General features: G+C 42.0%; 3 protein-coding genes and 1 long non-coding RNA gene across 5 annotated transcripts; 3 read left to right on the top strand and 1 right to left on the bottom strand.

Annotated features, from left to right (window-relative positions):
• Positions 1–2,364: 2,364 nt before the first annotated feature.
• On the bottom strand, positions 2,365–10,450 carry ushbp1 (Usher syndrome 1C binding protein 1). Of its 2 annotated transcripts, none has more exons than XM_053431231.1 (14): positions 10,207–10,450; positions 9,330–9,544; positions 9,100–9,236; positions 8,604–8,767; positions 8,214–8,402; positions 7,833–8,098; positions 6,943–7,083; positions 6,678–6,766; positions 6,438–6,573; positions 6,000–6,234; positions 5,122–5,280; positions 4,503–4,600; positions 3,833–3,940; positions 2,365–3,725 (listed from the first exon to the last, which is right to left on the bottom strand). In XM_053431231.1, the coding sequence occupies exons 1-14, from the start codon at positions 10,210–10,212 to the stop codon at positions 3,560–3,562; spliced, it is 2,109 nt and encodes a 702-aa protein (XP_053287206.1). In that variant the 5' UTR covers positions 10,213–10,450; the 3' UTR covers positions 2,365–3,559. The 2 variants fall into 2 exon arrangements, with proteins under 2 accessions (XP_053287206.1, XP_053287207.1); XM_053431232.1 differs by having other exon boundaries at positions 6,438–6,570.
• Positions 4,738–8,991, top strand: LOC128448539 (uncharacterized). Its single transcript, XR_008339760.1, has 2 exons — positions 4,738–6,593; positions 8,265–8,991. It is a non-coding gene; the product is annotated as an uncharacterized LOC128448539 (long non-coding RNA).
• A 261-nt stretch (positions 10,451–10,711) lies between the features above and the next one.
• On the top strand, positions 10,712–15,083 carry babam1 (BRISC and BRCA1 A complex member 1). The gene is made up of 9 exons (XM_053431229.1): positions 10,712–10,836; positions 11,774–12,225; positions 12,328–12,386; positions 12,797–12,917; positions 13,041–13,119; positions 13,220–13,244; positions 13,339–13,468; positions 13,564–13,650; positions 14,223–15,083. The coding sequence occupies exons 2-9, from the start codon at positions 11,788–11,790 to the stop codon at positions 14,421–14,423; spliced, it is 1,140 nt and encodes a 379-aa protein (XP_053287204.1). The 5' UTR covers positions 10,712–10,836; positions 11,774–11,787; the 3' UTR covers positions 14,424–15,083.
• Positions 15,084–17,184: 2,101 nt separating this feature from the next.
• On the top strand, positions 17,185–23,391 carry plvapb (plasmalemma vesicle associated protein b). Its single transcript, XM_053430558.1, has 9 exons — positions 17,185–17,659; positions 17,979–18,155; positions 18,380–18,470; positions 19,066–19,267; positions 19,474–19,693; positions 21,826–21,975; positions 22,090–22,209; positions 22,668–22,775; positions 23,017–23,391. Exons 1-9 carry the CDS (start codon positions 17,456–17,458, stop codon positions 23,023–23,025), a joined length of 1,281 nt encoding a protein of 426 aa, XP_053286533.1. The 5' UTR covers positions 17,185–17,455; the 3' UTR covers positions 23,026–23,391.
• The last annotated feature ends 2,657 nt before the right edge of the window (positions 23,392–26,048 follow it).

Below are 26,048 nucleotides of genomic sequence, written 5' to 3'. Positions count from 1 at the left end.
TGTCGCTGTTTAATAATGCTTCGGGTATTTTTCCCAGGCACTAAAAACACTGGCGGACTGGCTGTAACATGTGGGGGGAGAAATCTGTCCAGAAATGTGGCGAATAGAAGTGAGCACGTCGTTGGTTTCAGCTCTTATACCTTCACAAAAAGACCGACCATTTGAATAACAGAATCATTAAGTCCTCTAGCTGTTTAACTTTCTTATCGTACTCGGTCAGTGGTGCACAGTAACAAACTGTTTTTCAATTCACATTTCTTCACAGGCGGTATCTTCAGTAACCTTATCAGGACGGAGATTAGATTAGACCTTCTATACTTTCATGTGGGGTCAAGGTTAAACCAAGGTTACGTTAATGCTACTCAAATGATTTAAAAACATGTTTAAGTGATATTTGTGTTAGAACGATTTGTAACAGCTCCAGCAGTTCAATGAGTTCAAGTGACATTTAGTCAAAAATGTAATGAAGAGGTACCACTTTACTTGAGTCTTTCCACACATTTCAGAATCATTTATACTTAGATTATATACATATATATATTAGCTGTGGTTGCTAGTTACTTTTCAAGTTACAGTTTTGATGCACGAATAAAATATGGTACTTTTATTGTCATTAATGAAACCTCCCGACATTGAGTATATAAGAATGGAAATATGTTTTTTTATTAGCTTTATGACATTTACTTGTGAAGGTCTTTCTTTCTTTGAGTGCCTTTTGTCTACTCTGTTTTTGGAAACAATAAAGAATAATATGATAAAAAAACAACTACAAACAACACACTTTCATATACAAGATATTTAATATCTTAAAATACATACATTTTATATGATTCAAATAAGCTTCACCTCGACCAGATTTTAAAAAAAAAAAGGCAAAATTCTGCTTTTATTTATATATATTAACACTTTTGGTCATATTAATCATCAGCAGTAATATTCTTACAATATGATAGCGCTGTATATCACTCACACATATAATTGAGGTATATGTTGTGCCAGTTTGGCAGTGGCACTGGCACTGTTGAAATCATGGGATGGAGCGGTAATTATATATCACCATACATGAGGTTGTACTTGATGTTGCACTAAATACTTTCATTCAAGTTAGTTCAATGCTGTTCTGTCTTATTTTACCTTTTTCTTTTCCCTTTGATATAAGACTCAACCTGAGGTTACAGCAGTCCTGTCATCTAAAAAGCTTTGATGAAGTCAGAGGCTCAACACAGACCTCAGAGAGAAGACACACAAAATGGACCGATAATTGTATCATCTGCTCTAATGGCAGCTATTACAACAATAGCGATGGTGACCTGGAGGTATGGGGGCAGTGCAGAGGACAGGCCCCGCGCGCTGACCTTTGCTCGGGAAAGGGCAAACTCAGGCAAGAGTCAGGGCGTCAGGGACTCGCCAGATCGTCTGGCACTCTGAACCTTCCATTCACAGGATAACACAACAGCCAGGCATCGTTGTGACCCTGTGGGTGTGACACTCAACCTTTGCCTTAACCTCCTGGCCGCCGGTCACAGCTGCAGCTGACTGGCTCGGGTAGGTCAGGGCACAGGGTCGGCTGGAGGGGGGAGAGGGGACTGATATGATTGAGAGATGAGCCAGGAGAAAAGATGGGGGTGGAGGGTAAGAGGCAGAGAAATTGAGGTATCAGTGAGATGTAAATGGAAGAAGATGGATATGAGGAGATGAGAGGAGATAAGCCTTCAAAGGGTCGATTCAAAAACAAACTAGTTCTAGATTCCTCTTGTGGTGTAGATTACTAGTTGTGTCCATGTGCTAAGAAATCTGCATCATTCAAGACCGACAAGTTGAATTAAGTTCGACATTTGTGGTGTACTACATATAACTAGAAGAGCACTTAGCAGAGCACATAATGGAATGTAATGTAAAGTACACACCTCCGCCAATTCCCAATAGTCCCCTTAAGTTCAATGAAGCTGCACCCAAATGCACACAATCATATAAATCAGTTATAATATGTCATAATACGCCTCGTTTTTCCATTTACATCCATGAAGTATTGTGTGGGAAATCACTGAAAATGTCAAATGTCAAAGAAAGTGATTAAAAAACAAAGTTCCTGGCTCTGCACCTAAATTAAATGGATTCTTCCCCTACCCATTCCAAGTTTGTTGGTAATCTGTTTAGTCGTTTTTGTATAATCTTAAATGAGATTACACAAACAAACAAGCAGACTAATGGACAGAGGTATTCTGTCCATGGAGAGGTCATGGTGGTGGAATAAAGCAGACGTTATTCAATATTTTCCTGAAATCACCAAAAACATTAATGCAGCAATTCCTAACCTGAGGTTCGGGACCCATACGAGGCTGCAGAGACTTTGAAAATTGAAAATGAATTTCTTTCATTTTAATCAGCATATGTTTTCTTAGCTCCACTGAAAACAACTCACAGACATGCAACCTGTGAAAAAATCCATGGGTTCAAAAGTACATCTGGATGTCTGGATACCACGAGAGAGGGGGGGGGATTTTTGTCTATAATTTGGTTGAACTGACCCGTGAGTGAAGGCAGAGAGATCAAGATGGAGAGAACTATGAAAGTGCAAAGAAGACAAATGGGCTGGCCGTACATTTTGTGTGCACATCAGCCATTGTCCCGGGCCCCATCCCCCTCCTTTCTCGGAGCATTGTCACGGAAGCACAGCCGGCCAGCCGAGGCTTTATTGAGTCAGCTTGTATGGGAAAAAAAGGAAAAGGAGATGTGCGCTGTGGAGGTCAGTCCCGCGATCCTCAGTGGGTTCAGTCCTTGAGTCAGCCCAACACATTCAAGCCGGCATGACAGCTATTTCTCTGAAATAAGGAATGTGTCTTGTGATGTGTGAGTCCTGCCAGACAAGTTAAGCTCTGGAATCCTGTTTGGTTTATTGGCAACTCTCACAAGGGGTTGAACAGGGGGAATTCACTGCGTTTCCATGTTCTACTGCCCCACCTGCTCTATATTTACCTCTCCAGAGCCGATCAATGCCTCAACCGACTGCTTCACATGTGCTCACTGGGTTGACAGAGATAGGGCCAGGAAAAATAATATCCAGTTTGTGTTGGTGGACTCATTAACAAAGATGTTCCAGTTCTCCCAGGATGGACAGAAGTGCAAAAGATGCTCTGTGTAAAAGAGCCCATAGACAAATAACTTTGATTTGAAATATTCCTGAGAAACAGGTGTGAGCAGCCACGGTAATAAATCATCCCCATTAAGAAACAGGTTTCTGTTTAAGTCTGCACAGATGAATATCTACACAACTGGTTTGCTAACTCCTGACTCCAGTAAGACTCTTGATGTCATCAGCCTCAGGGGTTCACATGCTTTCTCCACAACATGGACAAGGAGAATACAAAGCTTCTTGTGTTTTAGTTCAAATAGATGATCATAAATGTCCCTTCACACCATCAATCAAGGCAATTAGCAGAATATATAAGAATATAAACTATATATATATATATATATTTATATTTAGTTTTTAAGTGACTTGAACAAAGTAGAAATCTAAACTGTATGATTTGGCTGTGCTGATTCTCTGACTGAAGAGTCACAGAACAGTCTCTTCCCTCCTCCACTCCACGGCCTCCCCTGCAGCTCTGGACGCTCCACTCTGGTTGCGGTTGCTGTCCGTCATGGCCGCCACTTTCTGCTCCAGCCTCCATACTTGCTCCCGGTACTTCCTGCGAATCTGCCGGTACGAGCTCAAGGCTTTACTGGAACAGAACACACAAGATCCAATTAGTGCTTTTCAGATTCAGTTTGGTTGCATAAGGACGGGGATGAAATACTTCTCTTGAATACTTTCTCAAGGGCTTTTTACCTGTGAGCCTGTGTTAGCCGTGCAAACTCTCCGCTGTCTCTTCTGTCTGAGAGAGCTGTGTTCGATGAGTCATGGACTAAAGCCAATCTCTTCTTCAGGGCTTGTTCCCTGAAAGCAAACGTAATATTAGACACGACAGAAGAGAGGACGTTCTGTCAAGATGTTCCTGCTTGAGACACAGAAGATATGTCCCCGAAGAAGAGTCGTGAATGTTTTAATGGTGCGTCAGTGACCTGCTGAAGACTGTTAACAGCAGCAGCTTTGTTTAGAAGTATTCACAGCTCGAGTTCAGATGAGAGAGAGGACGCTCTGTGAAGCGCCTGATTGACAGAATGAATGAGAAGCTGTTTATGTCCAAGGTCTGTGGCTTTGCTGATGTTGTTTCCAAGCAACAGATCGAAACCAGCAGTGTCTACTCTGATGATTCATTTTACACTGAGGACGTCCATTAAGTGCATGTTTTGAATCTTAATCAGATTTTATCGGGTGACAATATGTCAGAGAATCTATAGGGACCAAGTTTCTGTCACCTTGTTCAGATTGTTCTCCCCTCTCTAATCTTATATAATAATAATATAATAGATTGTATGTTCCCTTTGATAAATGATTTTATCGTAACTGTTTCAGCTGGTTGAATTAGGGATGCAGTATTTAGGACAGAATACGTCACCTTTGTAGGACGGCCTGCAGCTCTTTCAGAATGGATCTGGTTCGGGCTTCAACAATGTCCCCGTCACTACCCAGTTTAGCTGCAGCCTCACAGAACCTCTGAAACAGGGCAGACAGATTATCTTTAAAGCTCAATAAAGTAATTTACATTCAACCTAACAGCGAGGAGAGACCATGGTTTACACTGTCATCTAAGGTGAGTTTGAATAATGATGAAGTAGGAATCAGGAAGTGTACACGACCTGAGATCTGACCATGTGCAGATCAAACCCCTTCGTTAAAGAAAATCTGAAAACCAGACCTGTGCGGTGTAAGATCACAGAGAGCTTGACAGAAAGTTGTGTTAGCGTAAAGTAGCTGTTCAGTTGTACTTCATTCGACAATGACTGAGGTGCTCGGTGCAGCAGAAGACCTTGTGGAACCAAAATACCCTTCATGGCCTGAAGGGATCCTGCTTTGGTAGACGTGTGATTTCCCACGTGGAACAGCCAGATTTGAATCGGGTCGGTCACAGTGGACCAAAGTCCTGCTCCCTCTTGCTCTTTTCACCTTGACTTTGTTTTATTTGAATTAAAACCAAAAAAAAAAGCCTCTGTTGCTGCTGCACGAGTGTGTCCCACCTGTTTCTCCATCTTACGATCCTCCTGCTCCTCTCGGAGACTTTCTGGCACAAAGACTCCAGCTGCTTCCTGAGCTTTCTGGGCCATTAAACTCCACTCAAGGCACCTCAGCTCCTTCTCTTTGAGGCGGATTAGAGATCGCAGATCTGACATCTCCTCCTGAAACAAAAATGTTAAACCATTAACCACGGTGTTTAAAGATTTACAAAGCTGTGAAGGAAAAACGTCCCCAATGGTGGACAGATCACAAGATGTAAACTAGCGAGTTATACCTCCCTTTTCTGAGTCTGAAGTTCAAAGTCCCCAATGCATGTACTTTTATATGATTTTGATCTCATACCATTTAAAAATACATTTTGTATTGTGTTCATGAATTAATTTCTCCCCATTAACAATACATGAAGGTTTCATTCACTTGAGTCACCACCGCTTCCCCTGATTTGGATCCACAGAATGAGTTCTTTCTTGACCCTGCATCCCTCCACCAAGTTTCATGGAAAGCATCTTCTCGTAATCTGTGTAAACTTGGTTATAACCAAACTCACAGACAGGAGTGAAACATGACCTTCTTGGTGGCAGTAATCATGGATTAGTCACTTCATGCTTTACTAGAACTCTCTGACCTCAGAGATGTATCAGCAGTACCAACACTGTCCTGTGTACACCCACATGTGTTTGAGGATTTTGAGACTAAGGGTAGTGTTATTTAGAGCAAAGTTTATTTTGCCTGCAAAGATGATGCAAACGTCACATTTCCTCTCGTCTGGTCCTTGAAGCAAGATTTTAACAGCTCTTTTCTTTTTTTTGTCGAGACATAGCAGCATCTCATTTTTTCATTGTACAAATGTAAACACAGACCGTAAGCACACAGCTCCTACCCTGACAGAAATGAGTTCATAGAAGACGGAAGCCTTCTCTTTCTTGGCATCAAGAGGTCTGAAGTTGTCTCTGGTCACGTGTCCCCCTCTGGGCCCAGCTCTGTGACTGGTTTCAGGGCTCAGTTGGCTCTCTTGCTGCTGGTGTGGTTTAGGGAGGCTAATGGCCGCCCGCTCCCTCTTCAGACGCTCAATCTGCTGACGGAGAGTAGCCTCTCGATTCGCCAGCTCAGGTGACCTGTGGATTTACAGGTAGTGACTGATTAGACGAATACATGGGCCAGGAAATGTTCATATCTGATTTCTTTATTGTTTTCTCACTGCACTGAGCCATCTCTAATCTCTTTTAGTCTACATAACGTTAATCTTTGGGTTCTTTCTCTCTTTTCTAACCAATCCTGTTATGTAGCTTGATTGTGTAACAGTATTTAATGACCTCACCTCTGCCCTGTGTGACTCTGTGTTTCTGTCTCCTCTGTGACCCCTGTTGTTGAGAAGGAGGTGGACAGCTCCTCACTTCCCATGTTTCTCAGCTCAGACGATGGACTGTCGGGCTGCTGCCTGTCACCGACCTCTTCTGATGAGAGGGGGAAAGCCGTGAGTCCCACTGTGTGTGTGTGCATGACCTGCATACCTATTGTGTATGAGTGCAAGCAGTATTAAAAAGTGGTATTCAAACACCTGCTGGGTCCGTCTGCAGAGGAATGCTCTGCTGCTTCTGGGCCTCATAGAGTGACAGTAGCTCACTGTAGGCCTCTTCACACTCCTCACTGTCAATCATGTCCACAAAAACAAAACAGGTCCTCAAAAGATGAAAAAAAACTCAACTTAATATTTTTTTGATGGATTGTTAGATTTGTTATTGTGACACACGTCCAACAACATTGAACAACTGACAGAGAATAGTCCTTTAAACTGGTGTGACAGGTATGTTTTGTGCGAGTACCAGTATTTGAGAGCCGTCTGCAGGGCAGAGCAGTCGGACTCGAGTCTGCTGAGAGTAACGCTGATCTGCTCCGACTCTCCCTTCCTCCGCTCCAGAGCTGCTGTCAGACGCTCGTTTCTGGCCTTCAGCCTCTCGATGTACCTGCACGAGAGGGAGAGGGAATATCTTAAGAGGAAGAGATGGGCTGAATAAATTCACAAATTGATTAATTTGTAATTTCACAAACAATAAAGCATCTGTGGAAGAAGAAACACTTCAGGACACTACTGCTAGATTGGTTGAGCTCAACCTCAGACAATCACTGGTTTCTGGCTTCTTGGATGTTCAGGATGATTATTCCAGCCAAATTGTATTGGCTACTTGTCAAATTGAAACAAAAAAATCCATCCATCATCTGTACCACTTATCCTTTAAAGGTCAGGGGGAGCTGGAGCCAATCCCAGCTGACATTGGACCAGAGGGGCGGCGTACATCCAGGACAGGCTGCCATCATATTGCAGGACCAACATACAGAGACAAATAACCATTCACACTAACATTCATACCCACGGTATATTTAGAGTCTTCAATCAACCTAACCCCAGTCTACGTCTTTGTACTGTGGGAGGAGCCAGAGCGAGAGGGGGAGAACATGCAAACTCAAAGAACCTTATAGTTTTTTATTAGGCCTTAAACCTACTCTACAAGCTTTACACAATATATGTGTGAGTATATCTACAGTATAAATATAGCTTTTCAAAACCATAAAGAAACAAAAATCGGTTTCCCTACACAGTTTATTCTTTTTGACTTATTTACAATATGAAATAAATGCCGGCTGTCATTGGACAGAGATAATCTATTCAGCCATTTGAATATAAGTCTCTTCCCGTGCTGCTCCACACACTCACCTGTTCAGTCGCTCTGTCTCGGTCTCCAGGCTGATGGGGCTGGGACAGGGGCTGCCTGAGTTGACAGAGCCCAGCGGAGAGCCATCTCCAGCAGCAGACAGAGGTGTAAGAGCTCTGGATGTTCTTCTGCGCAGTAAAGGAGAACCGGGGAAGGAAGGAGAACTGGGGAAGGGAGGAGAGCCCACGTCTGGACTGAGAGCTCCAGTCGTGGACCAGAAGGAAGGAGAGCGGCTGCCTGACCGCCAGGCCTTATGGAGACTCACCAGCTGGAAGACAAGAGAATTGTCTTGTATTTCAAACATCACTATGACCTCCAGTCTCATCTTTAAATTTGAACCTTATCCTTGTCATAAACAAAACTGAAACCAGTGTAATTCCCACCTTGTTCCTTTCCTCTTCCATCTGGCTGATGGTGCTTTGTGCTCTCCCCAGCTCCTCCTGGTGACTGTGCAAGATGCCTCTGAGAGGAGAGTCGTGTTTCTCCAGATCCAGGTTGTCCCTCTGATGAAGCTCCTTTGGTAAGACCGATGGGCAAGAAATCCCAAACTCCTTTTCCATCTCCTCTAATATCTGCAACCAGTCAGAAAAAGATACTGAAGGGGCTGATGGGAGCCTAAAGAGAATCTGAGCATCAGGGTATTTATCTCTAAGACTGATCCGTTAAATGTAGTTAAATGGCTAAAACCAATGATTCTGTGGATCAAGTTGCTTTTGAAAGATTTGTCGATAAAGTGTGACCTAACAAGTTATTGACTCATGATGTATCAGCACCTGAGTGGCTTTGACCCGGCTCTCCTGAGCTGCTCTCAGATGCTCTTTGTGCCTCTCGTGGTCGGAGGTGGTGATGGGGGCGGCCCAGTTTCTTCTACAGCTGATGGAGTCCTCCACTGATGATAACACCTCCTGCAGCTTTGTCCAGACTACACCACCGCCCACTAGTGGAGGAAAAATAGACATGCAGCCAAACAAAATGAGAGGCAGTTTCCTATTTTTACACTTATCTTTCACACAAAAATATGAGAATCTCTTTTGCCGATCTCATCTTACTGTGTGTTTGCTTCTCTTTAAGATAACTTACTGTATTTTACAGATTTAGAAAGAATATTTGAAATAATGCATCAGTTGTTCTTCCAGCCATAAAACATTGCTTTTGGGTTAATTTGTTTCTTGTCTTCTTGCCTGGTGGGAGGAAACATAGCACAGGGGCACAGGATTTAAGGATGAGGTTTACTGAACACAGACAAAGTTACACAGTGCTGGTGCCAACCTCTGTCAGTCAGTGAAGATTTCGATGCGGCAGCAGAAGCAGTTTGTCTCTCCGGGCTTCGTCTGACGAGTCTGTGAGACAGAAGGTCAGGAACCAAAGGCCTGGATAGTCCTGTTGGTCTCAGGTCCCCTGGTTCACTGCAGAGGAAGAGTAGAAACCGTTTTTACTCGTAACAACCTCCTAGGCTATAAGATCTTCCTACATCTCATCAGATACTCCATTAATGTTACCTTGGGGGCTTCAATGAGCCCATCTTCTTGTTCAGTTCAGCGATGATGCTGAGCAGCGTCCCTACTTCAGCCTCACACTGAGCCAGTTCTGCTGGTGAGGGCTCCAGGTTTGCTATGGGGTCAGAGCCCTCGACGTCAAAGGTCATGTGGTCAATCACCTCCCTGTTACACCCTGACCCAGCATCCAGACTGTCACATCTGACCAGGCTGGAGTCCTGCAGGAACATGGGGATGTGACAATCAACTTTTTAGATCTACTAAAGTAATTTGTTTTTAGCAGTTTTATTATATTATAATAATACATTTTTTTGCACAGTTCTACTCATTTGATTACCTACTGCCGGTGTAAAACCATCCAGGGAAGAGTGGCTCTTAATTAAAGGAAGAAAATCCCTCAGAATGCATCCACGTGAAAAGCCTGTAATGCTCTTGGACCAGACATTGTTGCTCTGCTGTTTAGCAGCCATTGTTTTGAGCAGCGGAAAAGGGGGAAACTAAAACATCCTGAGATCTGACTTCCTGCTTCGCAAATATTTGTGGACCAAACCATCTTATGTTTTGAACAAATGTCAGCTTCATTTAAATGAAATTATACATACATACAACACAATTTCTAAAATGTTACACCACCGTTAACTGGATATGACATCTTTTAACACATAAATTACAACATTCAATGTAGATTATAAATGGCAACATATTTCAAATTTATAATGCCTACCACCCATCTATTCCCAGTCACATTACAGAGCTTATTGTAGTGTGCACTGGGAAAGACTTTATCGCTGGTGGTTAACTTTGCTTTACAGGTCGTGCAACACAACGTCCCCAATGTTTAAATGACACATTTTCAAGGTAACACAGAGACATAACTCACCTCCATACTTCTCGATCTCAATCCCAGCAGCAGTGGTTTCTCACACTATGAGGAGGTCTTCGGTTCTGACAGTTTGTTCTGCTGTAATTACATTTTCCAATAGTCAGTCAGTCGTGCGACAGTCTGCTCTCTGCACGTCTGCCCGTCTCGTGTGATCAATGAAGTAAGTGGAAAACACTTAGAAAGTCATCCCCACCCATTCCCTGTCACGCCGTGTCCTTTCCTGTTTTGGCTTCCATGTTTGTTTAGTGGCAGACTAGGAGCGATGCTGTGAACTCTGGACATCCTGCTTGCACAAAATGAAATGAAATAAACAAAATCTTTATTTACAAATCCATGTGTGATTATAAGCAGCTATTTTTTAAATGTGTTATTGATGTTTTAATGCGTTTTACTCCCGCGGTATAGTAATAATACAAATACTGCAGATGAGGGGGGAATTAACAGGTTTGCGGTTTTAAACTTCATTACCCATAAGCCCATGTGACTGCGTAGTTCCGGGTTTGGTCATTTCCGGTCAGGAAGTTATCGGTTCAAAACAGTTGTTAGCTCGTCGTAGAAATATTTAGCAACTTTCAATGAGTGTCACGTTAATGAAGTCATAGAAGTTTTCCGCTACCTGTTATTACCGTAAGTCTACGATCTTCATTTACACCCGACACGTTTCACACGTCACAACTCCCCTTCTTAATCGTACTTTAAAATATAGCCAACTAATGCTAATGCTAACAGCTCAGATGCTACTGTCACTAACATCTCTGCTCCACCAGCTGTGATGAATGTGTGTTAGCTCGTGGACTCAGTGTCAGTTTCTATGTGAACTTGTATTCTGTAGCGGTACTTTTACTGACATGTTCCTGAAAATGTGATGATGAACTTTGCATCGACTCAGTGTGTTGAGGTCGTTCCTGCAGCTTCATCGTGATCATGTCATGTGTGGTGCAGTTCAAATTGAGTTCTTGCTTAGTTTTAGAAGTTAAAACCTTTATTTTACATTTACAACTGTGATTTAACTGTAGCAGGATTTAGGTTTTGTCGTATATTCAGCTAACAGATCTTTTTAACATGGCTATAAACCAGAATGACATGTTTACATGTATGGCGCCTGATTCTCAGATGGTTCTGTTAGTTTTCTCCCTTCTGGGAATGATCTTTGACCTGCTAATGGATGGGTAAAGAAGGAATGTTCCTCAACAGGTCCGTCAATCTTAGGTCGGACTAATGCCCATATTTAGTCAGAGATCACATGTGTGATGTCATTTGATCCATAGTTTTGAGGTGAACATCTCTCCTGTAAGAAGCCTTGTAAAGCATTGGCAAGGCAGATTTTCACTATTCAGCTTGTGTTATCTCAGAGTTTCTAGAGCTCGTCCTGACCTGTAATACTTCTGTGTAATAAACATTGTTATACTGCAAGTACTGGGTCCGCGGATTCCTTCCTTCAACCTCATCTTTAACAACACTTTGCTGCCTGATGAAAATAAACTAACTAGGAAGTTTAAATGTTCAAGAAATTCCCGTTAAAAGATTCTCTGCATCACTAAACTCATCCTCTCCTCTTCCTCAGTAACCTCTTTAACCATGGAGACCCCAGAGCCCGGGCCGGCGGATGGAGAGGAGCGTCTGGTGGAGCTGCGACCTCGGACACGCTCCAACCCTGAAGGGGCTGAGGACCGCCGCAGCAGCACCGGCAGCCTGGGCGGCAACAACAACAACAACCCGAACATTTCCCAGCCTGCGGTGGGTAGTCGGGTGGAGGGGGAGGGCGAGGCGTCGACCAGCGACAGTCCTCCCAGTTCGACCACCACCACCGTCTCAACAGCCGTCGCCCAGACCGTGGTTCCTCCTGCGGCTGCAGTGGCGGCTGCAGCCGGAGCCGCGGCGCCCCTGTCCACGGCAGCTGTTGCAGCCAAAGAGAGGCCGAAGCCCCCCCAGCAGCAGCCCGCACTGACAGCCTCTGTCCCTCCACCAGCAGAGTACCAGCTCCGTGTCCCCCGTGTCAACTGCCCAGAGAAAGTGGTAGGTCCACGCTACAGTTATGATTTATGATTCTCTACATCAATTTAAAACTATAACTCAGCACAAAGTAATTTCTTTCCTTTGTTGTCTTCCCTGTATCAGATCATCTGCTTAGACCTTTCTGAAGAGATGTCATTGCCGAAGCTTGAATCTTTTAATGGGTAAGTTTCAGTTGGATAAATTAAGAGAGGCGGTGGACTAGTGGCAGAAACTTGGACTATGGGCAGAAAAGGTCTCTGGTTCGACTCCACGGAGAAACAAAAAAAAGACGAACCTGGATTGATCTGTCCAAAAATCCAAGAGGATTCTCCCTACCCTGTCTAGTGCCCCTGAGCAAGGCACCTTACTCCCCCAACATCTACTCCCCGTGCGCCGTACATGGCTGCTCACTGCTCTGTGTGTCCTTCACCAGATGGTTAAAAGCAGAGGTTAAATTTACCTACCTGCATGAGTGTGCCTGTGCATGTCTGTGCATGTGTTTGGGACAAATAAATGTATCTTAATCTTAATATTTCAATTTTAATGCTTCATGTTTGTGGCCACTGCTTGATTTGACTGACTCTCCCTTTAGGTCTAAAACAAATGCCCTGAACATCTGTCAGAAGATGATCGAGATGTTTGTCAGAACTAAACACAAGATCGACAAAAGGCACGAGTTTGCCCTGGTTGTGGTCAATGATGACGCCCTATGGGTGAGTCCTGGAGCTCTTTAGTCTCTTCCAGATGTTTACATGTAATGTCTGTCTGATGTGTCTGTGCAATATCCCCCCCCCCCTGTTTGTTGTTACATTACGATTGTGTTTCTTCTTGTGTAGTTGTCAGGCTTCACGTCTGACCCCAGGGAGCTGTGCAGCTGTCTCTACGATCTGGAGACTAACATGTGCGAGACCTTCAGTATCCTTTAATTCTTAAACAACTAAATTACATTTCATGCCACAAGGACCGTAAAGGAATTACAGCTCTTATCCGTTTGAGCCTTAACTATCATCCGTAGACCTGGAAGATCTTCTCAATGTGATGTAAGTACTGTCTGGATAAACCCCTTTGTAGTCTCATAAAACACATGAGAGGTGATTTCACCGCGGGTCACATCGTCTGCTCTTCTTTTTCTAGCCGCCAGAAGATCGAGCTTCCGTTGATGGAGAATGTTCAGACCATCCCGCCGCCGTACGTGGTGCGGACCGTGCTCATCTACAGCCGACAAGCAGGACAGCTTCAGTTCAACCCTTCTGAGGCTGTGAGTGTAAGTACAGCACTACTGACCGTGCTGAAGTATTCATTTTACTGTTGTCTGCTTTGAGCCGTGACATCCTCTCTGGTTCTTGTGTCCTGCTACAGAAAATGCTGCAGTCTCCATATTTTTTCTTTGATGTGGTTTATCTGCACAACGGGGTGGAGGAGCAGGGCGAGGAGACCAGCTGGAGGGTGAGTGGAACAGCTGCTGGAGTCGGTTTCATCTGTAGTTAGTGACAAGACACAATTCAGTAGTTTGGATCAGTTGACTTACGTGGGACAGTGCATTGTATTTAATCAGGGTGACCGTGGGTCCTTCAACAGACCTTAAAGAGTATTATAAGGTCATGAATTCAGATTTGATGGATCAATTTTACCTACACTGTACCTGCCAGTTCCTGTATGCATTTTGCCATATGTCTGTTCCTAGTCAAGTTTATGTGTAAAGTAAATTCTTTCTAGTCAGCCTGCTGGCTTGTTGATAAACAGGTGGAATGATAAGTGAGAAAGATACTCGTGTTTAAGCCAATTGTGCTGAGTGATAGTGGGAGTTTAATATAAATTAGATTACATGGAACGACATTATTTCACTTCAGTTTTGTTTGTCCATCACTTGTTTGTGGTAAGTCGTGTGAAAAAGTGTTTCAAAAGCATGAAGAGCTGAGTTAAATGTATTGGTATTACCCCATATGGTCTATCTAAATAATTCCCAGCTGTGTTTATGCTTCTTTGATACTCAATGATTTTACATTTTCTGTCTCCAGGACAACTACACCTCTTTCTGCAACCTGGACTCGAAGGGCGTGTGCTATCACTTTGAGGTTTCCCTGAGCGGAGCGGCCATCGAGCTGCACAACTGCATGGCCAAGCTTCTGGCTCACCCCTTACAGAGACCCTTCCAGAGTCATGCGTCCTACAGTCTGCTCGAGGGGGACGATCCCCAGGACATTGAGGCAACAGTCTGAAAAACGGGACGCACTCACAAAGCACTGCTTCGCTGTGAAATGTACACACTGTAGTTCAACAGAAAAGGGCCTGGGGGGGGGGGGAGTTTCTAAGTACAAGTCATTACTGAGGGTTGTTTCCCATTTCCTGTGACAAAGCAACAATTCTAAAGAAGGTGGCTATCAACCAGAGTTCTCTGGAGGTGAATGATGAAGTGATAAAGAGGATGTCAGAGACTCCAGGAGATGGAGACAAGTAAAAAGATAAGATTAGGAAAGAATAAATAAGGAAAGTACAAGCTTAAAACTTTCTCAAACATACATCCTTACTGTTTGTTTTTCTAGTTATGATAAACTGAATCATGGAGGCTTCAACTTCTGTAATATTTCCTTCCCCTTGTTAGTTTGGAAGTTTTCCAACTTTGTTGCCTTTTTTAAAATCTATTTTTACTTTATTTTATAAGGGGTTGTTTTTAATCACGTGTCACTCCTGTATGTCACACAGACAGTGAAAGTATGTACAGTAATATAAATGTGGCCTCGTTTGATTTAGATCATTTTTTCCTTGAAGTGGGCAGATGGTGAAAAGGCCCCTGGCACAGTCCGTCTAGATGCACTTGAAACACATTTGTATAGATGAGCTTTTCCTGGATATTAAACAAAAAGTCGTGTTGAATCATATCTTTCGTGTTCGTGTACAGTTTGTGTTGAATTTCGTGTTTGTGCTTGCTGCTGTTCTGCCAGGAGATGGCAGCAGAATCCCTCGTTAGGGGAAAACCCACTCTGAATTCAAACTCCTCTTCAGCACACTGGTGGTCTGTGGGAAGATGGGTTTTCTTATTTCTATGTACATCTTTTATATTCTATACTGGCCATTTTGATAGAATTCATTTGTTTTTATCAGTGTTGAGGTGATTTAGTTTAGTTTTCCACATAAATCCTCACCCGCTCACTTTTCTGGGTCCAGAGTTCTGCATGACAGAGTGATTAAGCCTATTTTTCCTCTATTGTTGAAAATCTTATCTCTTATCCACCTATAGCACGAATATTACTTCAGTGTCAACTCTATATTTTCCTGTTCCCCCTAAAGGTCTGTGGACTTAAGAGGGGATTTTATCTCAGGCTACACTCATTAGGTTTCCTGTTGTGGTCCAGAGGTCGATCCGACATCTGTCCCGACTCCTGATAGTCACTCATCTTCTGTCACTCGAACGTACCTTCGTAAATTAGTTTTTATCCGGTGAGGACAGGTTGTCACCGGGACAATGGGGAGCAGGAAAACCCTGGGCTCCGAGGACCTTTCCCCTTTCACACCCTTCCCCAGGCAGAGTCCACTGTTCCTCACGTCATCAGCGTGGACAACAGTGCCGGGGGGGGGGATCCATTACATCTGTACTGTAGGGAGAATTTGTTATTCCCTCATCCCAGAAGAATGACAGGTCCCTATTGTTTTCATTCCTTCACTCCTCCGCAGCCACGACTCCTTTCCGTCCCGGCCTGGAACAGGATATGGTGGCATTTTTGGGGGGGTTGGTTGTTTTTTTCTCTTCTTCTTTTTGCTTCTTAAATGGTTTACATTGTTCATCTGGAATTCTACAACAAAGTTTAACAGCTATATTTAAATGTGAAGTCACGTATGATCTTTACTGGTTTCTGGTTTCTATCACATGCAGACTGTCGTGGAAAATAACCAGCTACATTTACTCAAGTACTGTATATTTACTACAGTTTTGTCATACTAACTTGAGTATTTACGGTTGATGTAATACCTCTGCTCCACCACAGTTCAGAGGTCCATCATTTTCACTGTATTTTTCATTCTACTCCAATTATGTGACGATTATAGTCACAAGTTATTTTAAAACTATGATATTTTATTATGGGCTGAAAACCCCAATTAACCTCTGAGATGCCTCTGTGACAGATCGTTTTTTTGGCCCCTCCTTCATTCAGTACCCAAGACCCAGTGATCAACCAGTCGTCCTGGAATACTGTGGTCCTGTAGGAGCACAGGATAAACTGGAAAATAGAGTTTGACACAAATAAGGATCCGAACTCTTTATATAAAATTTCAGAGGTACACATTTTTAAATACATTTGGAATTTGATCAAACCACATACAACTTCAACATCTCAACATTGTGGAACAACAAAAGACTAACCTTGGAAAATTTTATTGGACTTGGTCACACGGCCTCATACTCAATTATAAAGTTTCAATACAGCACACGTGAGGAAAATTCAATTCCACAGGAGGAGACATTTTTCGTCCAGCAGTCAAACTTTTGTAATGCACAATATTTCCATGTTAAAGATTCTGGCTTTTTCAATGAAAGAGGATGACTAATAATGAATGTATCCATCCATTATCTTTCCCACTCCTAGTTGGGTTCGAGGTGGGGTACATCCATGGGAACAACCTGGACAGATCCACCTGTCCATCACGGGGACACACTTCAGAGACAAACAACCATTCACTCTTACAGACAATTTAGATTCTTCAATTAACCAAACCTCCACCTGTATGTCTTTGGAAAAGTGGTGATTTTAATTATACATATTTTGTAAGTGTTCAAACCTTGTTAAAGAAAATACCTCCCATTAACAAATGATTACTCTGTGACATTAATCTATTTGTTCCTCACAGTAGGAAAACTTGTAGTTTGTGCTGTGGCTGAGTTGGAGGCAGTAACTGTGACAGAGGTCGGTGAGGGAGGGAGGGGAGGGAGGGGGGGGAGGGAGGGAGGTGAGGGCTGGGCCAGGATGGCCTGGAAGTGTGCCTCCAGCAGCATTTATAAACATGGCCCCCTGACAGACCTGAGGGTCATTGTTTACATCCATCTTTACGTGCCATTTCTGGCTGTATGTCTCCGGCACCCTGACAGTGCAGCTGCAGGAGACCGTCCAGCTTCCTCCTCTTCTGTGTGACAGCGGTGATCTTCAAGACTCTGGTCCTGTTCTCCAGGGAAGAACACACCGGCTGGAAGCAACCAAAACAATTCCTGTTTAGATCTCCTGACCACCCAGCTGCCACCATTTCTCCTCCAGCAGCCATGTACAGCTCCAGCTACTCCCAGGCCAAGTTTGGCCTGGAGGCAAGGGAGCCCCTGCACAAGCACAAAGGAAAGAGCTGTGGCTACTACATGAGGATCATCTTCTTCTTCTCCTCCCTGATTCAGTCCCTCATCATCGTCAGTCTGGTGCTTTTCCTCATCTATGGACAGCCAGAGAAGTCTGCAGAGGAGAAGAGGGTCGAGGTCAGTGGTTTCTTCTTCTACGAGAAATTCTACGAGAAATCTCAGTTTGATTATCTTATTTGATTTTAAAGATCATCTCCTGACATGTTTAAGACAAATACTCACATTTGGATTATACTCTTGTATTCTTATATGTTTCTATTCCCATAGAAAACATTATAATCATATCTATTTCAAAGTGAAGTAACATTAAACAAACCCTCTTTTTTGTGGAATGATCTTTCAGAGTTTTGTTAGGTTTTAAAAATGAGATGGACTTATTGTCCACCTGTGAAAGACAGTGGTGATGATGCTGAGTGATGTGAACGTTCCTCTGAAGGACCTGGAGCAGAACTTCAACAGGCTGAGTGAGAACAACATCCAGCTGAGGAAGGAGAAGGGCGAGCTGGGGGCTCAGCTGGCAGCTTGCACAGGAGAGAAAGCTGCTCTGGAGAAGGAGCTGGCAAAGCTGAAGACTGACGCCAACACCACACAACATCAGCTGAAGAATAAAGTGGTGAGTAGATGATTGATATGGAAAAAATCTAAAAAGAAAAATTACAGAGAAGCCGCAAGTAGTTTTTAACAGGTTTTACCAAATCTTTGAAGCAAAAATTAAGGTTAAAAGCTTTTGTTGAACTTTACTTTTTAATCCCTAGTTTTCTCTGGGTCACCATGTTTTAGTTATAAGTCACAAAGCCTGATTTTTGATTTTATTTGTGTTTTTTCTTTCATGCTCAGACTGCCTGTGAGAGAGCCAGTGCAACAACAATGAGTCTCCTGCGGCGTCCCCCTCCCCCGATCCAGTTCCCAGTTCCCGTCACCAGCAGCAGTATGTGATACCAGACTAAAACTGTGCTGTTTAAAACACTGACAGACTAATGGGGCAGTCATTCATAAATAAGTGTTAAAATAGAGACTGGACTGAATGATACTATGGAGTTATTCAGATATAGATAAATAAAAATGAATATAGGTACGACTTTCTAAAGGGTCCAAAGCTTCTAATAAATGTTATTTATTAATGGTTTGTAAATCAGTTTTAAGAAAATAATAAGGTTTTGGGTCTCAGGTTGGGGAAAATATCTGTTATTTAACTGATGGTTTACTTGATGGTTTATATTATTTATAAATGATTTATTAACATTTATATCAACAAATCTGTTGATTTATTAGAAAACAAATTAAGATTAAGATACATTTATTAACTTATTTTTCATCAGTAATAGCTGATCTATAAGGCATTGTTAAATTATTCATAGAAATAAATAATGCCATTATTTGCGATTTGAAAACCCTCTGTAAAGTGTGATCTATTAGAAACTGGCACCAGAGTATTAATATTAAAATTGTACTGTAATTAATAAATTGAATAAGAGTATAATTTTCCCATTTAATGTTTCCTGCATCTACTCTATTCTCTCCAGGTGAATTAAAAACGATGCAGAGCCTCAACGCTCAGCAGAAAGCGATGATCCAACTCATCCAGGCAAACTTCACCCAGATGGTTCAGTACCTGAGTCAAGAGAGGGACAATGCCCTGAAAGACCGGGACACACACCACCAGGACGCCATCAGCCTGCGCAGGGAGAACACCATGGTGAAGGACCACCTCACCACCTACACCAGGTACAGTGCTGTGTGTGTTTGTGTGTATGTATGTGTGTGTGTGTGTGTGTGTGTGTGTGTGTGTGTGTGTGTGTGTGTGTGTGTGTGTGTGTGTGTGTGTGTGTGTGTGTGTGTGTGTGTGTGTGTGTGTGTGTGTGTGTGTGTGTGTGTGTGTATCTGGAATCCTCAGATTAAACTGCTTGTTATTATATGTTTTATTTTTCCAGGAAGTGCAAGGAGGACTTTGCGAGGTCTTTGGATGGGATCACGACGGTGACCAGGGATTTCCTGAACCGCATCAACAACCTGTTCCCGCACCAGTTGACCTTTCACCTCACCTGTGACAGCCAGCAGGAGCAGATGGAGAAGATACGAAACAGCTGCACCAACCTGTCCAGAGACGTGGAGAACAAGTTCCAGATATATCTGGACAAAGTGGGCAACAAGGTGCGTGCGTGTTTTGTCATAAAAGTGTGTGTGTGTGTGTGTGTGTGTGTGTCTGTGTGACCCCTGATGTTGTTATTTAGGATAACAGATGGCAGAGAAATAATTCAGTTTTAAATAGAAACTAGATCCACAGGTAGAAGAGGAATCTAGATCCACAACACCTACTCGGCTATAAGTATGCAAACTTCAGCAAAATGTACTTATAGTACCAAAAGTAGAAGTATTGTACTTTTTCTGTGGATATATAGTATGTGATGTATATCAAAATGATCTAAAAAGACCTTCTACTGCTGATGGTGGCAGGGGTTCCCAATGAAAGGGTTGGACCCCTCAAAAGGTCAGAAGGAAAGTCTGAGGGGTCCTGAGAGGATTAACAGGATAAGAACGGAATAAAGTTTTTTATTTCAACGTTTTTATTGAGGTTTAAAATGTTTAACTTGAATTATAAGAGAGATTTAGAGGCATTTTAAACAGTATATTTGTTTGTTATTTTCCACTAATGTGTGCAGATGATACAGAGCACAACAGGAAAGATTGCCCATCACTGCTTTTCAACAACAGCAGAAAAATACCACCAACCAAAAAAAGTGGAAAATTAAATTCCACCATATCCTGTTTAAAACAAGTTCTAGTGACTACATGCTGTTTCTGTTGGCTTAACTGTTCACAGTTAATATTTCTCTCTATCGTGAAAAGCTGGTGGAATATTCCAAACAACCAACTGAATGGGAAACCGGCTCCTCCAGGGAGGAAGTCTGAGCGCAGCATCATTCGTGATAAATCTAGTTAAAGAGAGACACATCCTCTGAGGTGAAGTCAGGGTCAAAGCAGAGGTGAAGTGTGTGTCTGTGCTGATACAGCAGCTGCAACACAAACACCTCAGCCAGTAGGTTGGAGCAATATTTCATTTGGGTGCAAAACTCACTGAAGGATCAGGAGCTGCTCTTTTCTTTGTTGCTGCATCTCCACTGTGTTTATCTGAAATCAGCTTCATCAGTTATCTTCATGCAGAAAGATCCAAACTCAACTTCAACGAAAACGATAGATTAAACTTTATATTGTCTACTTCTTTGTCGGATGAAGATGGTTGTCATGAGCATTTTAAGATAAAAATATATTTATTAATTAATGTTTATTTTTATATGGAAAAATATATAACAACAAAAACGATTTATTTTAATTGTCATGGTACATTGACAGAAATTCAACTAATATTGATTAATCAGCTGATTTTATGTATTATTTATTGCTTTAAATTACTTAAATGGGTCAGAAAATGTCAATAATCACTTTACAGAGATATATGTTTCATAAATATAAATGTGATATCGAGGCTGCTTTAAATGAAAATGAAATGCATTAAACTATTTGCTGGAAAACAGTCTAGGATGATTCTAAATGCTCAAATGGTAAGTATCCTTTTGAGAACTCTCTCCACACGATTCTAAAGTTTTAGTTGTGAATCTAAAGTAACTTAGAACAAGTTCGACAAACTTTAATACGACATCTTACCTGGGCCGAGTCCTGCAAAAAAGCAGGTCATGACATAAGCTGACATTGAAACTTACATCATCGTCTGAGGCAGTCAACGGTAGATTTAGAGCAACAATAACATGTTGTGGTTCCTCTGGGAGACAATGAGCACAGATTCTGTTCTTACCTCAGCCTCACAGCCTGAACACCAGCCTGACGTTGAGGAAAAGGATTTGCATCGCCAACATTCAGATAGAAATATGCACACAAACAAAAACTGGTACAATTATGTAAAGGCGCCATCTGGAAACACATTTGCTACAGAGAGTCTGACACATTGTTCAACTAAAGCCCATTATCTCTCTCTCTGTCTGCCATCCTCTCTGCTGACGGGTCCAACAAAGCAACTAGAAGGGCACTCAGTAGAGGGCACACCTCCACCAGGGCCCGACTGTCCCCTTGAAGTCAATCATCTAAGATCAAGACCCATGAAATATACTCTGGGAAATCAATGCAAATGTAAAAAAATAGGAATAAAATCCCGGGTTCATGTCCCATAATCCTGCTTATAAACAAATAAACAACCAGGTTCGAGGTAAAAACAATATTTAAAAACAGAATTTGATTTGACATTGATTTGAATGGTTTTCTTGGTCCAGGTGTCAGAGATCCAGGCCCTGTCCAGTCGTCTGGAGGTGCAGACGATTCATCTGTCGTCCGATCTGCAGCAGTGTGAAACCAATCGCAGCAGGACCATCGCCGAGGCGGCCAAGGAGCTGCAGCTCAAGCAAAAGACTCATGACGACCAGGTAGAGTTGATCTGAGCTGGGTTGTGCAGTGTGTTCAGATGCATGTGTGTGGGGAAGTGGAGAGATCAGTCTAAAAAGAAATGTTTTCCATTAACACATGACTATTTTGTTCAGGTTGAAAAGTTACTGATGGAGCAGAACAGGTTGAGGGACGAGAAGAAGCTGCAGGAAGATCGTTTGGCCCTGAAGGAGCGAGAACTCAAGACCCTGCAGCAAATGCTTCCTGCTTCTAAGGTAAAACCAACACAGATGATAAATAAAAAGGAAACAGAGGACCACTTTGTTATTTTGTCTGACGTGAAATCAATGAGGGGGAGGAAGTGCAGAATGAAAACATCATTCACTTGTGACAGAAATTCATTTTCGTGCCCAAATAAAGTGTTAAACAAAGTCAGAGATCCACAGCTTCAACCTTCAGGCTAAATGTCCTGAAGCACAAATTTAGAAATAAATATCTTGTGTTCATAAATCAGATTTTCTCCACTGGTTACACTGACATCAGATCAGAAGTCAGGTCTGAACGCTGCAGCAGCCGGAAAGGACGGGCGAGGAGAAATAACACAGGGAAACCAATCGTCAGTCATAAGTCATCTCTGATTCCACAGCTATGGGTGACCGGTGCAGGTGTTCATGAAGAGTCCGAGGAGCTGTGTGTGTGTGTCATGTTTAATAAAACCATCTTGTCCTTGCAGCCTGGTGTTCCTAAACCGGCAGGCCTTCAGGCTGCGCCCCAGCAGGACAGACAGACGGTGCCTAACTGGCCGACTAACGGGGCAAACGGCATCAGCAAACCAGCAACGGTAAACCAGAAGAGAAACGTACAAATCTGCTATTTTGTGTTCACTGTTGGAAGCAGTTTACACACAACACGATTACTCAGCAAATACACATTCATTCATGCACATTTCTTTATGCATTATTGTAAAGGAAATGTTATTCTTCAAACTCCATCAACTTTAATTCAAGTATTCTTGATTTGACCCATTTAATTGTGTCCCATCATTGATGGTTAATCGTGGTTGTGAATGTTTTGTCTTCCAGGGGAGATGAGAGGAAGCAGCCGAGTGTATATATTAATATCCTGACCCCGCCCACTCCATCAAACGCAGCCTGTAAATACTCAGCTTCCCCTTTAATGACACAGTTGCTGTGGTGCATGCTTTGTGTAGCTCTGCTTTAAACTGAAGCTTCCTTTGTGTTTATACTCGTGTTTGAGCTCATTTACTGTGAAAAGTCTTTGTATCTATACTCTCAGGTAAATGTAAAAAAAAAAAAGAAGAAAAAAAAGGTCCATGACACTGGTGTAAATATTTTTCCTCTCGTGTGCCACTCACTGTGATTGATGTGGTTTAACAAATGACACTGGAAATTCTTCTTATTGCCGTGGAATCAAATAAAAGAAATGAACCGAAACAACTGTTCTGTCCCCGGCGTCTTTGTGTCAGTAAAAAACACAACAACTCACTCGTCTGCTATAAACAGAATATTCTCAAAATAGCTGCATTTGCGTTTCCTGCGGGTTCACACGTTTGAGTTTCTACCTCAGCCCGGATGACGATACACACACATCGAGTCGTAAACGCTTCATCACAGAGTCGTCCTAAACAATGTACAGAGGGAAAAAAACTAAAGGAAGAAATCAGGCGTGAATCAGACGGATGGTTTTAGTTTTTATTGCTAACTGAACGACTGCGGGTTTATTCATTGTCTCTTATACGGAGCATTACAGGACAGTAGGTGTTGTATGAACTGCCCTGAAGCTTTACTACTTCCTTTTCCTCTCATGAGCACAAAGCCATGAGCACCACCAGTCAGCTGCTGTTTGCTGTTGTATGAATGTGTTTGATCATGAAGTCATAAAAACAAAACAAAAATTTGTAATAAAACCATGTTTCCAGTCAAAAACAACAGGAGTCAGAATGAATATAAATGTAAATTAAAAAAATACACATTCTTATGGGGGCAGATGCTGTAACTCGTCATGTTTATGAGTTTATAATGATTTTAGAGTCTGAAATTTGCATTATCACAACTTATGTAAATGTGGGAGGGTTATAAAATCTGTTAGAATCATATAAACAACTAGAGGGATTCTCAGAGAGGACGAACAGCACCAGGACCAGGACGGACGACTTCATCACCACATGGGACGTGTTGACATAGTGAAAGAAAAGGATCCACCCGTTTATCTGGATCTGCTCCAAAACCTGAAGGGTTCTCCTTAGGTCAAGCCAAAACGTAAGAGGAAGTACACACCTCAAATGATGTGACCGGCTTTTAATCATTTTTAAATTCGATATTTTATGTTACACAGACAGCAAGACATGCGGCCAGTAGAGGTAGAATGGGTCATATAAGTTCAGGTTAAATTTCCACTGCAAAGTCAAATATCAAGTGAAAATATAATGGTAATTTATACATTTTTCAACAAGTTTTTCAACTTTAGACTTTTTTTTATTCAATACCATATTTATTGTTTTGCTCAAAACTTTTACTTTGCTTTAATTAGAAAGTTTATTTTCTTACACTATTGACTCCAGCTCCTCTGTTACCCTCAAAGTATTTTCTGTTGACACTGCTGAGCTACAGCCGATGGATGGAAGTCTTACATTGGGAAACTGACGCTAGCAGATATAGAGATATTCATATTTTTGATTTGACCTAACCTAATTGATCATCTCAAGAAAAAACAATGACTTTCAATAGAGGAATATTTTTTTTTATGTTAAAGTAATATTTCTGTTCTTTATTTATTTGATCATCTTGTATTTTCTTACTTTATGCCATTCCTGAGATCACCTGACGTCTGCACGTTAAAAGTTAGAATTTCCCCAAGCATCAGACATTTTTTATTCTCATTTAGACAGAACAAATATTTTAGATGCCTTCCACATTGCATAAGAACACATGAGAGTAAACTCACTGTACTGAGTGTTAGAGGTGAGTCAGCCTGTCTCCTCTCCTGAGGAAATCCTTTGTTTAACATGAAGTGTTTTCAGTCTCATGAACACACACACACACACACACACACACACACACACACACACACACACACACACACACACACACACACACACACACACACACACACACACACACACACACACACACACACACACACACACACACACACACACACGCATACACACACACACACAGCCCTCGACTCTACATGGGTACAGGGTGGAACTGGTTGTACTGGACCCCACATCTCTAGAGGGACATTAACCAGTACCACAGGAAACTGACAGGACAGAAACTAACAGCTCCGGCCATTTGTCAGTACTGAACAACAGTCTGTCACACAAATGGGTCGAGTCAACTCCCCAAATATTTATTTTAACATTTAAAAGTACAAATGTATTATATTTATTATGAAAAACCATTCATATTGTGACTAAAGTTCGTCTTTTTGACATTTGCATTTTATGGAATTAAATGGAATTAAATGTATATATATATCTATATATCTATATATATAGATATATATAGTCACAAGTATCAAGTGATTTTTAATTTAATTCAAACTTTATTCAAATAAGTGTATCTGTCAGTTAGTTAATCAAAGACTGAAATAGAATTAATCAGTGGATTTTTCAAAGTGCCCTGAAGATGATCGGATCAAATGTTAGCAGCTAATAACCAAACCACACAGCTGAGGTTGATGTAAATATCATAATATCTGATCAAAGAAGTGTAAAAACTTCACCTGGTGCTTGACGATAAGTGGAGCGATCAACAACACGTTGCCGATGATAACATGCTGATGTTTATCATGTTAGCCATCTTAGCTTAGCATTAGTTTAGTTTGGCTAAAGATCACTGAAATTAATCAAATTGATCCTGAAGGGGCGATAAGTGTCTGTGTCTCTTTTGGGAAATCATTTAATAGTTGTTCAGATATTTTAGTTGGACCTGAGCTGGTGTTACAGCTTAAGTGTCCATCATCAGGGTTCATTAAGCTACTCGGCCGCTAAGGCTAAAACATGTGACATTTGTAAAAGTGAGGAATTAAATAATACACTATTTTTGGTAACAAAGCACAAAAGGGAAAAAGTATTGTGTTGTGGTAA

The sequence above is a fragment of the Pleuronectes platessa genome, chromosome 9 (assembly GCF_947347685.1).
Source record: "Pleuronectes platessa chromosome 9, fPlePla1.1, whole genome shotgun sequence".
NCBI classification, from domain to species: domain Eukaryota; kingdom Metazoa; phylum Chordata; class Actinopteri; order Pleuronectiformes; family Pleuronectidae; genus Pleuronectes; species Pleuronectes platessa.
This window is presented reverse-complemented; position numbering and strand designations above follow the sequence as displayed.